At 43.0% G+C, this 12,016-nt stretch overlaps 1 protein-coding gene across 1 annotated transcript; it reads left to right on the top strand.

Annotated features, from left to right (window-relative positions):
• The first annotated feature begins 274 nt into the window (after positions 1 to 274).
• On the top strand, positions 275 to 7,593 carry LOC111662344 (potassium voltage-gated channel subfamily A member 2). Its single transcript, XM_023416178.2, has 2 exons — positions 275 to 651; positions 1,613 to 7,593. Exon 2 carries the CDS (start codon positions 1,750 to 1,752, stop codon positions 3,244 to 3,246), a length of 1,497 nt encoding a protein of 498 aa, XP_023271946.1. The 5' UTR covers positions 275 to 651; positions 1,613 to 1,749; the 3' UTR covers positions 3,247 to 7,593.
• Positions 7,594 to 12,016: the final 4,423 nt, after the last annotated feature.

The following is a 12,016-nucleotide window of genomic DNA, read 5'->3' on the forward strand; positions in this document are numbered from 1 at the left end:
CTGAGTGACGCATGAATACATTTAAATTCTCTGAGCGGCAGATTTATTCTCATTTTGAAATGAAAAGAGGATTCATTATTGATGCGCACGTCCCTGAACGCGTCTAATTATTAAATCTTGGTAATAAGATTATCCTTTTTTTTAAGCCCTCTCCCACCTCCTCGCCCCCCCCCCCCCTTTGCAGATGTTGCCTCTCTGAGCACCTTATCAGGACTATTTACCTTTGCGGCTGTCTGCAGCCACAGCTCGTCACACAGTCACACAGGCGTTGGAGGGGAACAGTGGAGGCAGATCATTCTGCTGATCCCAGCACCTTTGGTTATTAAGGGAAGCACCAGCACCTCCTTGATCGGATCCCTCCTCCCTTTTTTGCCAATCGCCATCCCACGACAGCCTACCCGGAGGAAAGGAGTCGGGGAGGGGAAAGCGAGGACACACCCGCATCTACTGTACCCGGTGTACACGGCGAGGATGCTGCAGACAACATGAGGTGAATATCATCGACTGTCCCGAATTGGAAAATTCTTTTTTCTTTTTTAACCCTCTCTGAAGACAGAAGACCTGGTTGTCGCAGCTGGTTTTTCACCTTCCTGATACCAGTGTCCAGCAGGAGCCTACACTCGCATCCAGATATGAAGAAGATGTCAGCAGGTATGTATGACATAGATATAAGGCAGCTTACGTTCACCTATCAGCTCTAATTTCGATTAGATGTGGGGGGGTTTTTTAGTCGTGGCATTTCATAGTTCATGCACTGGTTTGCTCTTCACTGGAGATCGTGATAATGACCAGTAAACATGCAGTTACATATTTGTTGTATGTTTCATGAGGATTTCATTTTTGTGAAACTGTGCTCCCGCTCTGAGAGTGGAGATGATGCAGACACAAGAGATACAGTTTTTTCTCTTGGAACCTATTTCCTTCTATGGATAAATTATTTATAGATGTTTTTGAATATTTCAGAGACAGGCACCATTTCAAGACTAAAATGCTCCAACAAAACTAAAACTGAAGTCAGTTAATATGATGTGTTGGTGTGTTTGTGTGGCACAAGCAGGAAATCTTAAAAGTGTCTGGTACGTTTGTGTTTAGACTGCAGTGGTTATCTATGATATTCTAGACAGGATGCTGTCTGTATGAATTTGGTGCCTGCTGCATTGCCATATTCATGCATGGCTTCACTGCAAAAGGTATTCCCATTCATTTCATTGGATATTGTCCATTGCAGCAGATCAGTGTCCTAATTTACGAGCTTCTGTACGTTTTCTATGCCAGTTAGCCTGTGAGTTTACCTGCATTGAAGCAATTTATATGCAAGGCGGATTGTTATTTGCATATTAATTTCCCCAAGTCAGGAGCAGTAGTTTCCATGAGCTGATTCATTTCGGTATCGACTGGCTCCTCACGACAGTCTAACTTTACATAACTCATATCTAATCTTATGCCATTGTTTTAGAGGGTGTCTTCATTTGCATCTGTTTTGAGCTGTTTGAGACTCTAAAGCAAAGTCCTGTTGCCTTTGGACTACATGGAAGCAGTATTGAGTGCTGAATCATGTTTCAGGTTTACCTGACCTTGTTGTCTGTCTTTGCTTTATCTGTCCTACATGCAGTCAGATCCTAGGTGACATCCTGTGGCCGTCAGGTCTTTACGGTGTTGAGCCCCCTCCCTCTCCTGGCCCCTGCCTGCAGTTCTCCAGGCTGCAGGACCCAGACTCACTGAAAAGTGCAGGCCTCCTCCCCCTGCAGAATGACTGTTGCCACAGGCGACCCCTCTGATGAGGCGGCTGCACACCCGGGGCACCCGCAGGACTACGACCCGGAGGCCGACCATGAGTGTTGTGAGAGGGTGGTCATCAACATCTCAGGGCTGCGCTTTGAGACACAACTCAAAACCCTCTCCCAGTTCCCGGAGACTCTGCTGGGGGACCCCAAAAAGAGGATGCGCTACTTTGACCCGCTGAGGAACGAGTACTTTTTCGACAGGAACAGACCCAGCTTTGACGCCATATTGTATTATTACCAATCAGGGGGGCGGCTAAGAAGGCCGGTCAACGTCACCCTTGATATTTTCTCAGAGGAGATTCGCTTCTACGAGCTGGGTGAGGAGGCCATCGAGATGTTCAGAGAAGATGAGGGTTTCATCAAGGAGGAAGAGCGGCCCCTTCCTGACAATGAGTTTCAGAGACAGGTGTGGCTGCTGTTCGAGTACCCAGAGAGCTCAGGTCCTGCTAGGATTATCGCCATAATCTCTGTAATGGTCATCCTGATATCTATAGTCAGTTTCTGCCTGGAGACCCTGCCCATTTTCCGCAACGATGAGGACGAAATGCACAAGTCTCATGCGGCAGTCTTTTCACCTGAGACCAACACCACCATCATCAGCTACACTTCCACCTACTTCACTGACCCCTTCTTTATCCTGGAGACTCTTTGCATTATATGGTTCTCCTTTGAGTTCCTGGTGCGCTTCTTTGCCTGCCCCAGCAAAGCAGGCTTTTTTGGTAATATAATGAACATTATTGATATTGTTGCCATCATCCCTTACTTCATCACTCTTGGCACAGAGCTAGCAGACAGGCCAGAGGATGGTCAAGCCGGTCAGCAAGCCATGTCTTTAGCCATTCTCAGGGTCATCCGCTTAGTACGAGTCTTCAGAATTTTCAAGCTCTCTCGTCACTCCAAGGGGCTTCAGATTTTGGGTCAGACCCTGAAAGCCAGCATGAGAGAGCTCGGCCTGCTCATCTTCTTCCTCTTCATAGGGGTCATCCTTTTCTCCAGTGCCGTCTACTTCGCCGAAGCAGACGAACCCGAGTCACAGTTCGAAAGCATCCCGGATGCGTTCTGGTGGGCTGTGGTGTCCATGACAACAGTCGGCTATGGTGACATGGTCCCAACTACCATCGGTGGTAAGATCGTGGGCTCCCTCTGTGCCATTGCAGGTGTGCTGACCATTGCCTTGCCGGTGCCTGTCATTGTGTCCAACTTCAACTACTTCTATCACCGTGAGACTGAGGGTGAAGAGCAGGCGCAGTATCTGCAGGTCAACGTGCAGAAAGCAGACTCAGCGGAGGAGCTGAAGAAGAGCCGGAGCGGCTCCACCATCAGTAAATCGGACTATATGGAGATCCAGGAGGCTGTGAACAACAGCAATGAGGACTTTCAGGAGGAGAACCTCAAGACAGCCAACTGCACACTGGCCAACACAAACTATGTAAACATCACCAAAATGCTCACAGACGTGTAGTCATCTGCTATTTTCCTCCCCGTGACAGCCGGAAATGTGGAGCTGAGCAACTGGACGGGACAGGTGTACAGCTCACCACCTCACGTGTGCTGGAAAAATCAAGGCAATAGATTTCAGGATGTTGATGATGATGATGATGATGATAGACAGTGGAAAAAAAAATACTACATAGACCATTCGCTCACTCTGCGCTCATCTTGTCTTCACTCCTCACAACTTGCCCCTTAAAACTTCTGATTACTGTCAAACAGAGTGAAATCTCAAATTTTGTATTTCTGCATGGAGTTGGCTTTGTCTGTGTGGCTGTTTTAAAAAAAGAAAAAAAAAAAAAGAATAATAATGATACCTAAAGATTTCCTGCTCACAACAGTAGCCAACAGTAGTGCACAAAAAGAAAAGAAAAAGGGAGAAACACTGCAAGAAAAAAATTGATTATTGCTTAAAGAAAGCAACACAACACAAGCCCTGCTTTAGTCCCCCGTCCCCTGGTCCCTCATTTCCCAAGGCACACCGCTCTGCCATGCGCTTTCTGAAGAGCCCTACTTGCGCGCTACATATGCTGCTTCCTGGAGCCAATGAAACAAAACTGTCTTATGCTACACCGTTTAGAGATAAGAGGATGTGTTAGCATAAAGCAAGCTCACTCCAGCGCTGATGTGGCCTGTGGGTGACTTGTGACGAGGTCCGTGGTTAAGTACACCACGTTATTTCAAGGATGAATGACAGCCATCAGCGCTAAGCTTATGGTTCGACGCCTTTTTTTCCCAGTAGACATCAGTATCTGATGAATGACTGAGAATGGCCTTGACTTTTCACTGCTTTGGTCTTACATGTACTGTATGTATTGCAATGCAAGCTTTCCCCCTTCCATTCACCCAAACTGGTCTTACTGCAGAGCTTTGAGGACAGCTTGAATGTTTCTTCTTGTTTTGTTTGTTTTTTTCACGGTTTCACACATACGGTACTTATTCATATAGATAGGTAGGTTAACTGTGACTTAACTGATAGCCGGTAGGTAGGTAGGTAGGTGCTGTTAGTAGTAAATGTAGTCAGTAGATTATTGCATGACATTTTTATCTGAATGAGAATTTCCACTTGTTTCTCGACTGCCACTTGCTTCATCACACCACTGTATATTTGTCTGTACACTGCCTTCTATACAAATCCACAGTTTTAAAAGTATGCCTGCAGGTAGCTGTTTCAAAAAAACTTAAAGCTGTATGTTAGAGGATTTCTTAAGGAATAATCATAAGCCCAAATCCTTCGCTTAACAGGATGCGGTGTCCTCGTCAATATTAACATTCCATGTAGGAGTCATTGCTGTTCAACTTTTGCTGCAGCTGAGCTGTGATTTCAGGCGTAAACTCACACTCCAGTTTTGGACATTAATCCCAGTTGCAGATACGGTAGACTTGCAGTGCTGTCTTTCTCACAGGTTTGTCACATGATCACATCCTCCTGATCAAAATAGCAACTTTTAAGGACTCGTGTATAGAATAATGCTTCCCCTGAACTGCCTTTTTATCTGGGTTTACGCTACTCTCCTAGTGTTGCATGACCTCAAAAACATTCCTAGAAGCATGCGTTTAAACTCGAAGAAGAAGCCTCTGAGACAAAAAATTATTCTATACAATAGATATATTTATTTCTTATATATTAAAAAAAATATATATGTATACAGACAAGACACATATACAATACACAGATACTTTTATCAGAGAACTTAAAAAAAAACTTAAATAGCAACGTTTAAAAGAAAGTGAGAGTCTTTCCACAATACGCAGGTCATCGCCATGTTTTTACTTCTAACGATAATAATAATAATACCTGTTCTGAGCACTGTTCTATGTTCTCCTGTTTCAGAGCCTGTTCAGAGTGCCAAAGACACACTCTTACTAGCCGATTCAAAAAATATTTTCCTCACTGGTGAGTTACCCAGCAAACCTGACACATGTCCTGGATTTGAATACTGAAAGTTTGCCTCACTTATTTCAAAACTGCCTTCTGTGAAGTAGTTGTTGAAAGACAGGGCGCTGTTGAAAACTGTATCATCCCTAAACCAGATTCTTACATCAGAAAGCTTTTATTGGCGTTAAACTGGTCAGAATTTAAATGGAGTCTGGCTGTCTCCTGAGAAAGTCTTTGATGCCAGAAGCTCAATCTGTCTTTAAAAGTTGGCATCAAATGTGAATTAGGTTCTGATTCTAGGATTGTGTCCAGCTGAGACTTTCCTCCGTTTGCTCAACACTGCCAAGGTAACAGTCAAAGGCAGTAATGTCAATATGGGAAGTGATAATTAGCAGCAGTGTAGCAGATATTGGCAAGGGGTCCTCTGACTTCACTCCTGAGTCTCTTGCCTTTCTCCATCTTTTCATGGATGTCTTAGGTAATTAGAAAGGTGATGGATTAGGAGGAGGTCTGTAGCAAGAACTGTCTAAATGAATTCTGTCATGCCAGGATGTACATCTTTATTCTTAGGGTTTCATTCTGCTCACTACAGTCTTTAACCTGCAGTAGCAAAATGTTTTTACGCCATCGCTGCCAATATGTGCTCAGGATGCCTCGTCCACCTGCCTGACATGAGGCTTCTGAGGTCGTCTCTCTGTCCGAAATCCCTGTTTGTTTTCATGCATCTTGAAAAGGATTTTTAGAGAATCTGAACTTGAGCGGTTATATTTGTTGCGTTCCCAGGAGAAGCATAGAGGTGGATCGACATGTTAAAATGGTCAGTAACTCGAGGATAGGACCTGATTAAATAGTTGTTTAGCAATATTCCCATAATCCTTTGGTGGAGGGGTCTGTGTGGAGAACATAGATGTTTGGGTTTTTTTTTTTTTTTTTTTTTAAAAGAAAAAAGAATGAACCTTTATGGGCCTCCACAGTCCAACCAAGATCTTATTGATCATCAGTTGAGTATTGATGTGGTTGAGTTGATGCAGAGCTATGTAGGAGTGTGTGTGTGCGTGTATGTGTGTGCGTGTGCATATGTGAGAGAGAAAGAGAGAGAACCACTGAATGTCAGTGTCTTAGCCTGGATGTGCAGCTGCATTTATGCAACAGCCATTTGCATATCTGTATATGTGGAGAAAAAAAAACACACTCACAGTCTGACCAAAAATATTTGTCTATGCATGTAAATGCATCATCTCCTTTTGTCTTCATTCCATTTTTTTTCCTGATAAATGTTGCCGATACATGTTAACATTTATCTTTTACATTTGAAATTGTTACTGTACCTCAGCCAAATTCACTGTAGCAACTCACATACCAGAAAACACAACGGTGTAGTTGACGATTATTTCTGCTTAAAGCACAAAGACGAGTAGAATCATCCTCATCTGTATACCTGCAGATCGAACCTGTACAATGTTTTTATTCAGTGGAAACCAAGTCAATTAACAATGATCTTGTATTGCTTTATAGGGAGCACCACAGCCTCTAAAAAAAAAAAAAAAAAAAAAAAAAGTCATCTCTCACCTGCTGAGGGACCCACCAGCAAAATCCACTCCATGAGAAGGGTGCCCAACAGTGAATACACTGAGAAATCTATGCAGAGAATGATTATTAGCTGGTAGTTGTTTTTGTTTTGTTTTGTTTTTTATCTGGCACTAATTACACGTTGATCCTGAGAGCTGGCAGAGCATTTGAAACAAACCTTTAAGGAAAAGTGAAACACTTTGCAATATTCTGCTGCTGCACGTCAAACACTCAACAACGTTAGCTGAATGTGAATATGAGCTTCGTGAACCTCGGGGTCTGTTTGAACTGCGATGTCAGCTCTTTGAGACAAGGCTCCTACATGAACAACAACAACAACAAAAAAAGCCCAACAAAGAAACTCATACATACGGGAAACAAGATGATCAATATGCAATCTGTATGCATGTGGGTGTTTGAGAAAGAACAATTTTTTTTTTGTTTGTTTGTTTGATTTGACCCCAGAGCCTGATAGTGTGGCATCCACTGAAACAATATGTACAGTTGTTCAAGTTGTTCACCTCATCACCCCCACCCCCACCCCCACGTCCTCCCCCACATCATAGAGGCCTGAAAACATCCATCAACATTGGTACAGTGGATAATTGATTTTCTTTCTATGAAATGAAATGTGAGAGAATAATGTAAATAATAACCAGTGGATGATGGAGCAAAAACCATGTACTATATACTGTATGTGAAGTCTGGACTTAAAACGTAGTATTATCTGCACTTTACAAGACAAAAAGGACAATCTATGGACAAGAAAAACATGTGAATTTAAAAAAAAAAAAAAAAATGCATATAATCCTTCCAAATGATCATAACCCTGACAAAGTAATATCAATAATGAAGCCAATAATAATTCAACTGAAATTGCTCTCAGTGTGTTTATTGTGTGTCTTTAATTCTGATTTTTTTTTATATATATATATTTATATGGAAGAAGCACGAGTGACTGAAAACATGTGAGAGGTGTTTTTCAAATGTTTATCCAGCCCTTTTTTTCCCCTCACATCACATTGTTCGCAAAAGTATTTAATCTGCAAAATGATTTGAGGAGCTAAATTTAGCCGAAGAGCGTCTGCGCTGATACCAAATGCCATGAATCGATCAGAGGCTCTTTGTTGTTATTCTTAGGACATCCAGCGTCTTTGTAGCCTCGGGCAGCGTGGAGGACATTTTCAAACGCCTCCTGGTATCTTGAGCTTCTTCCTCCCTTTAAGTGCACAATATATGCTCCCTTCAGTTTAAAAAGAGAGCGCAGGGTGTTCTATTAATAGCCTTTTTGTTGGAGAAAGAGATAGCAGCAGGAGGAGGAGGAGAAACGTGAGCAGAGGAGGAGACAGAGAGAAGGGTGGACAGGAATGGCAAGAAGAGGAGAAAGGGAAAAAATTCTTGGTTTGGGAACTTTCAGTGTCACTACAGGCCTGACGCGTGTAACAAGCCACAATCAGAAACATTAGACATTTTTCTGTATAGATGCTTTTTGTTTGGGGGAAGAAATACAGATGTTTCTTTCAGATCCATAAAATTCTACTGCTGAAGTCTGAGATAATACAAGGTGATGTAAATATGTCACAGCTATACCTTTTAACGTCATGTTGTACTGCTGTACTCTTCTATTCTGTCTGTTTGATCGAGCCCCCTCTCCTCCACCTGTCACATCTACACCCGAGAGCACAGTTTTTTTCGAGTTAGCGCAAGACAAGACGGCAGCTATCTGCTATCTTTAGTCCACTTGTGGTTTAACTACAGCGCTGCAATGCGAGCGGGAACACTTGGGGACTCGGTTCTGTGGCTACATCTCTGCTGTAGTCATTAGTCTTGCTTTGATCCAGCGATGCAGTGCAGCACTCTGCAGCTCGCTCTGCTGAAACCAGGGCAAACAGGGGAGAGGCAGCCCAGCCAAGGACACAGGCAGCAGGAGCACAGGCCTGCTGCAGGTGGCCGCGGCTGCCACAGCGTCGTTCTTGTTGTTGTTGTCAGGGAGGAGTGAGTGAGTGTGTGTCTTGTTTGTCAGGGGTGGTAGCATGCCCACAGGAGCACGGTCGAGCAAGTCATAAAGGCTTGCGCTGTGCTTACCAGCTTGTAATTAGGAGACAGGCGCTGTGGGACTTGCTGCTAATCCAACAGGGCTGCCCTGGCACCGGACCACACCCCGTTATTAGGAGGTGTTCAGCTTTTTACACTCATTAACTCCTGCCCTGATATCTGCCAGTGAGGCTGTTCTGTCCTCACCTGAGAGGCACTGCAGCGAGTCTGTAAAGGGCTGAGCTCAGATGGGTGTTTCTTCAGCACTCGCTGGCTTTTTACTTGTTTGGCTTGAAAAGAAGATAATGTTGGTAGATGTTCAGTTTCACTTGGAACCTTGTTTGTTTGGTGATAGATAAATGAAGGAGAAAACATCGCTGCCCTCTAGAGGTGTTTTGGAAGAAATGACAATGTTTGTGCCTCAGTTTCTCTGACACTAAGAACACATAAATATCCTGCACATGTATCAGTGGTAGAAGAAGTACCTACATTCACTAAAGCGCTGCACTTAAGTGCAATTATGAGCTACTCTACTTAGGTACTTACATTTTACACTTTTAAAACTTGTACCGCACCACATTTGATATTCTACAACATTTATGGCTGCTGTAGTTACAAATTACTTTTCAGACTGATTAAAAGAAAACAAACATAAGCTTATAATAAGGAATGCATTGTTGTTGTTTTTTGGCTTGCGACCCGTGACGATAGCCTCCTTGTCACATTTCAGGCGAGTTGATAGATGTTTAGAGTGGAAATGTCTCTTCAACAAAACCGCTAAGTTTTAGGCCCGGAGAGATAAAATGATTCAATATTTCAATCAAAAATACAAGATTAGATACAAGTCTGAGAAATGAATACAAATGATTGTAGCATCGTTTCTTTTTTTAAGCCATTAATCATGTTACGACGCCTCAGATTTATCTTGTGATCCTTCGCAGGGGACTGACCCCTGCGTTGGGAACCACTGGACTTGAACTACATAGATGAATTAGCACCAACTTGACCTGATGCAATGATAAACTGCTGCTTACACATTGATTCATCAGTATAAGATCTAATTGTGTAACATATCGATCACTCACAAGGGCCATTTTCTGCAGAACAAGTACTTTCACTTTATTGATCAAACTTATGGACTTTTAGAAGTACAGTACAGTACAGTGCATTATTGTGTTTTTTGGAGTGTAGTGGAGTATTTTTACATTGCTGTATTGGTACTATTACATAAGTAAAGGATCTGAATACTTTTTCCTCATCGGTCTGATCAGTAATTCAGTCTGTGGTCTAGATAAATAACAGTAGCATTGGGTTTCCAAGCACAATAGGCCACATGTCTACCCTTGCTCCCTCCCCAGCCATATGGAAGATCAATACACTCATATTGTGTGATGGCCGCATTGAGTGGGTATGAGAACAAATAGACACATACACAACAGCACACACACCCTCCTCCACCCCCCCTGGGGTTGACAAAATGGGCTGGGTCAGCCAACCATGCATCCCATCTCGCAGGGGACGGTGAACCTGTCAGAGCACACCGCACAACCCACGGACAGATGCTCCGGAGCTCATAAGCGCACACAAAACCAGGGAGACATGAAGTAATATGAAAGACAAGACCAGTATGGAAACTGGAGGAAATCCTCTTTTACATAATGACAAGGTGGGCTGAATAAACAAGGAGGGGGGCAGAGGTCACAGGGGAAACCAGTGATTATCAGGCGGCAGGACTCGATAGGATTCACTCCCAGGTGTCAATGTTGTGTTTGCACGGTACACAATGGGCCTCCGACCTGAGATGTGCAGGGATTGGTAAACACTGTGAGCCATCCTCGTGGTTAGGAGTGGGTTTAATCTGAGTAATGGAAGTGCGTTTAGCAGTTCCGCGTCATCTCAGGCGACGACATATGGAAGTCCAAATGACGCGAGTTGATGTTTAGGAGCCCCGAGCTGTTTGTGCCTTAAGGTTAGAGGGTTAGTCTGGAGATAACCGACATTTATGAATGAAAGGACAAACAGCAGCGTGTGACAACAAAACCCCCCCAGTAAATGTGTAAATGTGGAGCAGGGTGCTGTTATAAGTTTTGTGTCACCTTCTCTAAAGGGTTTGTAAGTTGTATCTAGAGGCTTTATTCATTTACCAATAACTTCCTTCAGCTTTGCACCTCACCAGAGTATCTGGACCAAAATCGGCTTATTAACCACTTATTAAAGGAATAGTCCTACATTGTGGGAAATATGCTTCTTTACTTCCTTGCAGAGATTTAAATGAGAAGATCGAAACTACTCTCACATCACTATGTTCAGTATGAGGCTGCAGAAAGTTAGCTTAGCATAAGGGCTTGAAATAGGGGGAAACAGCTTTCCCCGCTGGTTCCTAGCAAGAAATACTCTTGGCACATAACCCCCTGTAAAACCATAATATTTTTACTTTGTTTATGTACAGATTAAATAAATGTGATATAATGTGTTAGTTATTGAGCTTTATATATAGAATGACTGTATCCAGTGTGATGGCCCAAAGATACATGTAGCTATGACAGATGAAAAAAGTTCAAACGTACGTTCAACTCATGGTGCTAAACGGTGCAAACACTGACCATCGTTAAATGTGTGTTAAAATACGTGGGTCCAGTAAATCTCTGATCGAGATCATTTGATCACTTGACTGGGAGTGAAATCTGCATCCCGACTGCGTGCTACACACACATCTTGTGGAGGCCACTTCCAACACGCCAGCCAGGGAAAGAATGTCAGAGGCTTTAAATATCCTGTGTGAGTTAATATTTTATCAACATCTCAGTCCCAAAGCCTCTTCCCCCTTTTACATCCCATTTCCAACACTGAGATTGTGCAAAGAGCACGAACAAGAAATCTGAAATGCGCTGCAATTTGTTTAGACTGACCGACTTGCTCTTTTTGCCTTCCCTCCACCTTCTCTCAGCTCATATATATTGATTTTCTTTTTCTTTTTTCTTTTAATGCTTATCAGCTGGCAAACACACGTTCAGAATAGCATATCCCCTTATAGAAAAATGCTGTGACTCTCATCACAGCAGAGATGAAATATTGTTTTATCACAATGATCAGAACAGAGAAGAATCATTTGGAGGAAATTAAATCTTGATGAAATGAGGACATTCAAATGTGCTTAATAAGCAGTCCAATTTTATTTTAGTGAGGAACAGAAAATTAGCTTGGTAGCAGAATGAAGGTGATGTCTTCATATATATATATATGTGTGTGTGTGTGTGTG

The sequence above is a fragment of the Seriola lalandi genome, unplaced genomic scaffold, assembly GCF_002814215.2.
Source record: "Seriola lalandi dorsalis isolate HSWRI2012SDOR001 ecotype SW California unplaced genomic scaffold, Sedor1 jcf7180002054561, whole genome shotgun sequence".
In the NCBI taxonomy this organism is placed as follows: Eukaryota; Metazoa; Chordata; class Actinopteri; order Carangiformes; family Carangidae; genus Seriola; species Seriola lalandi.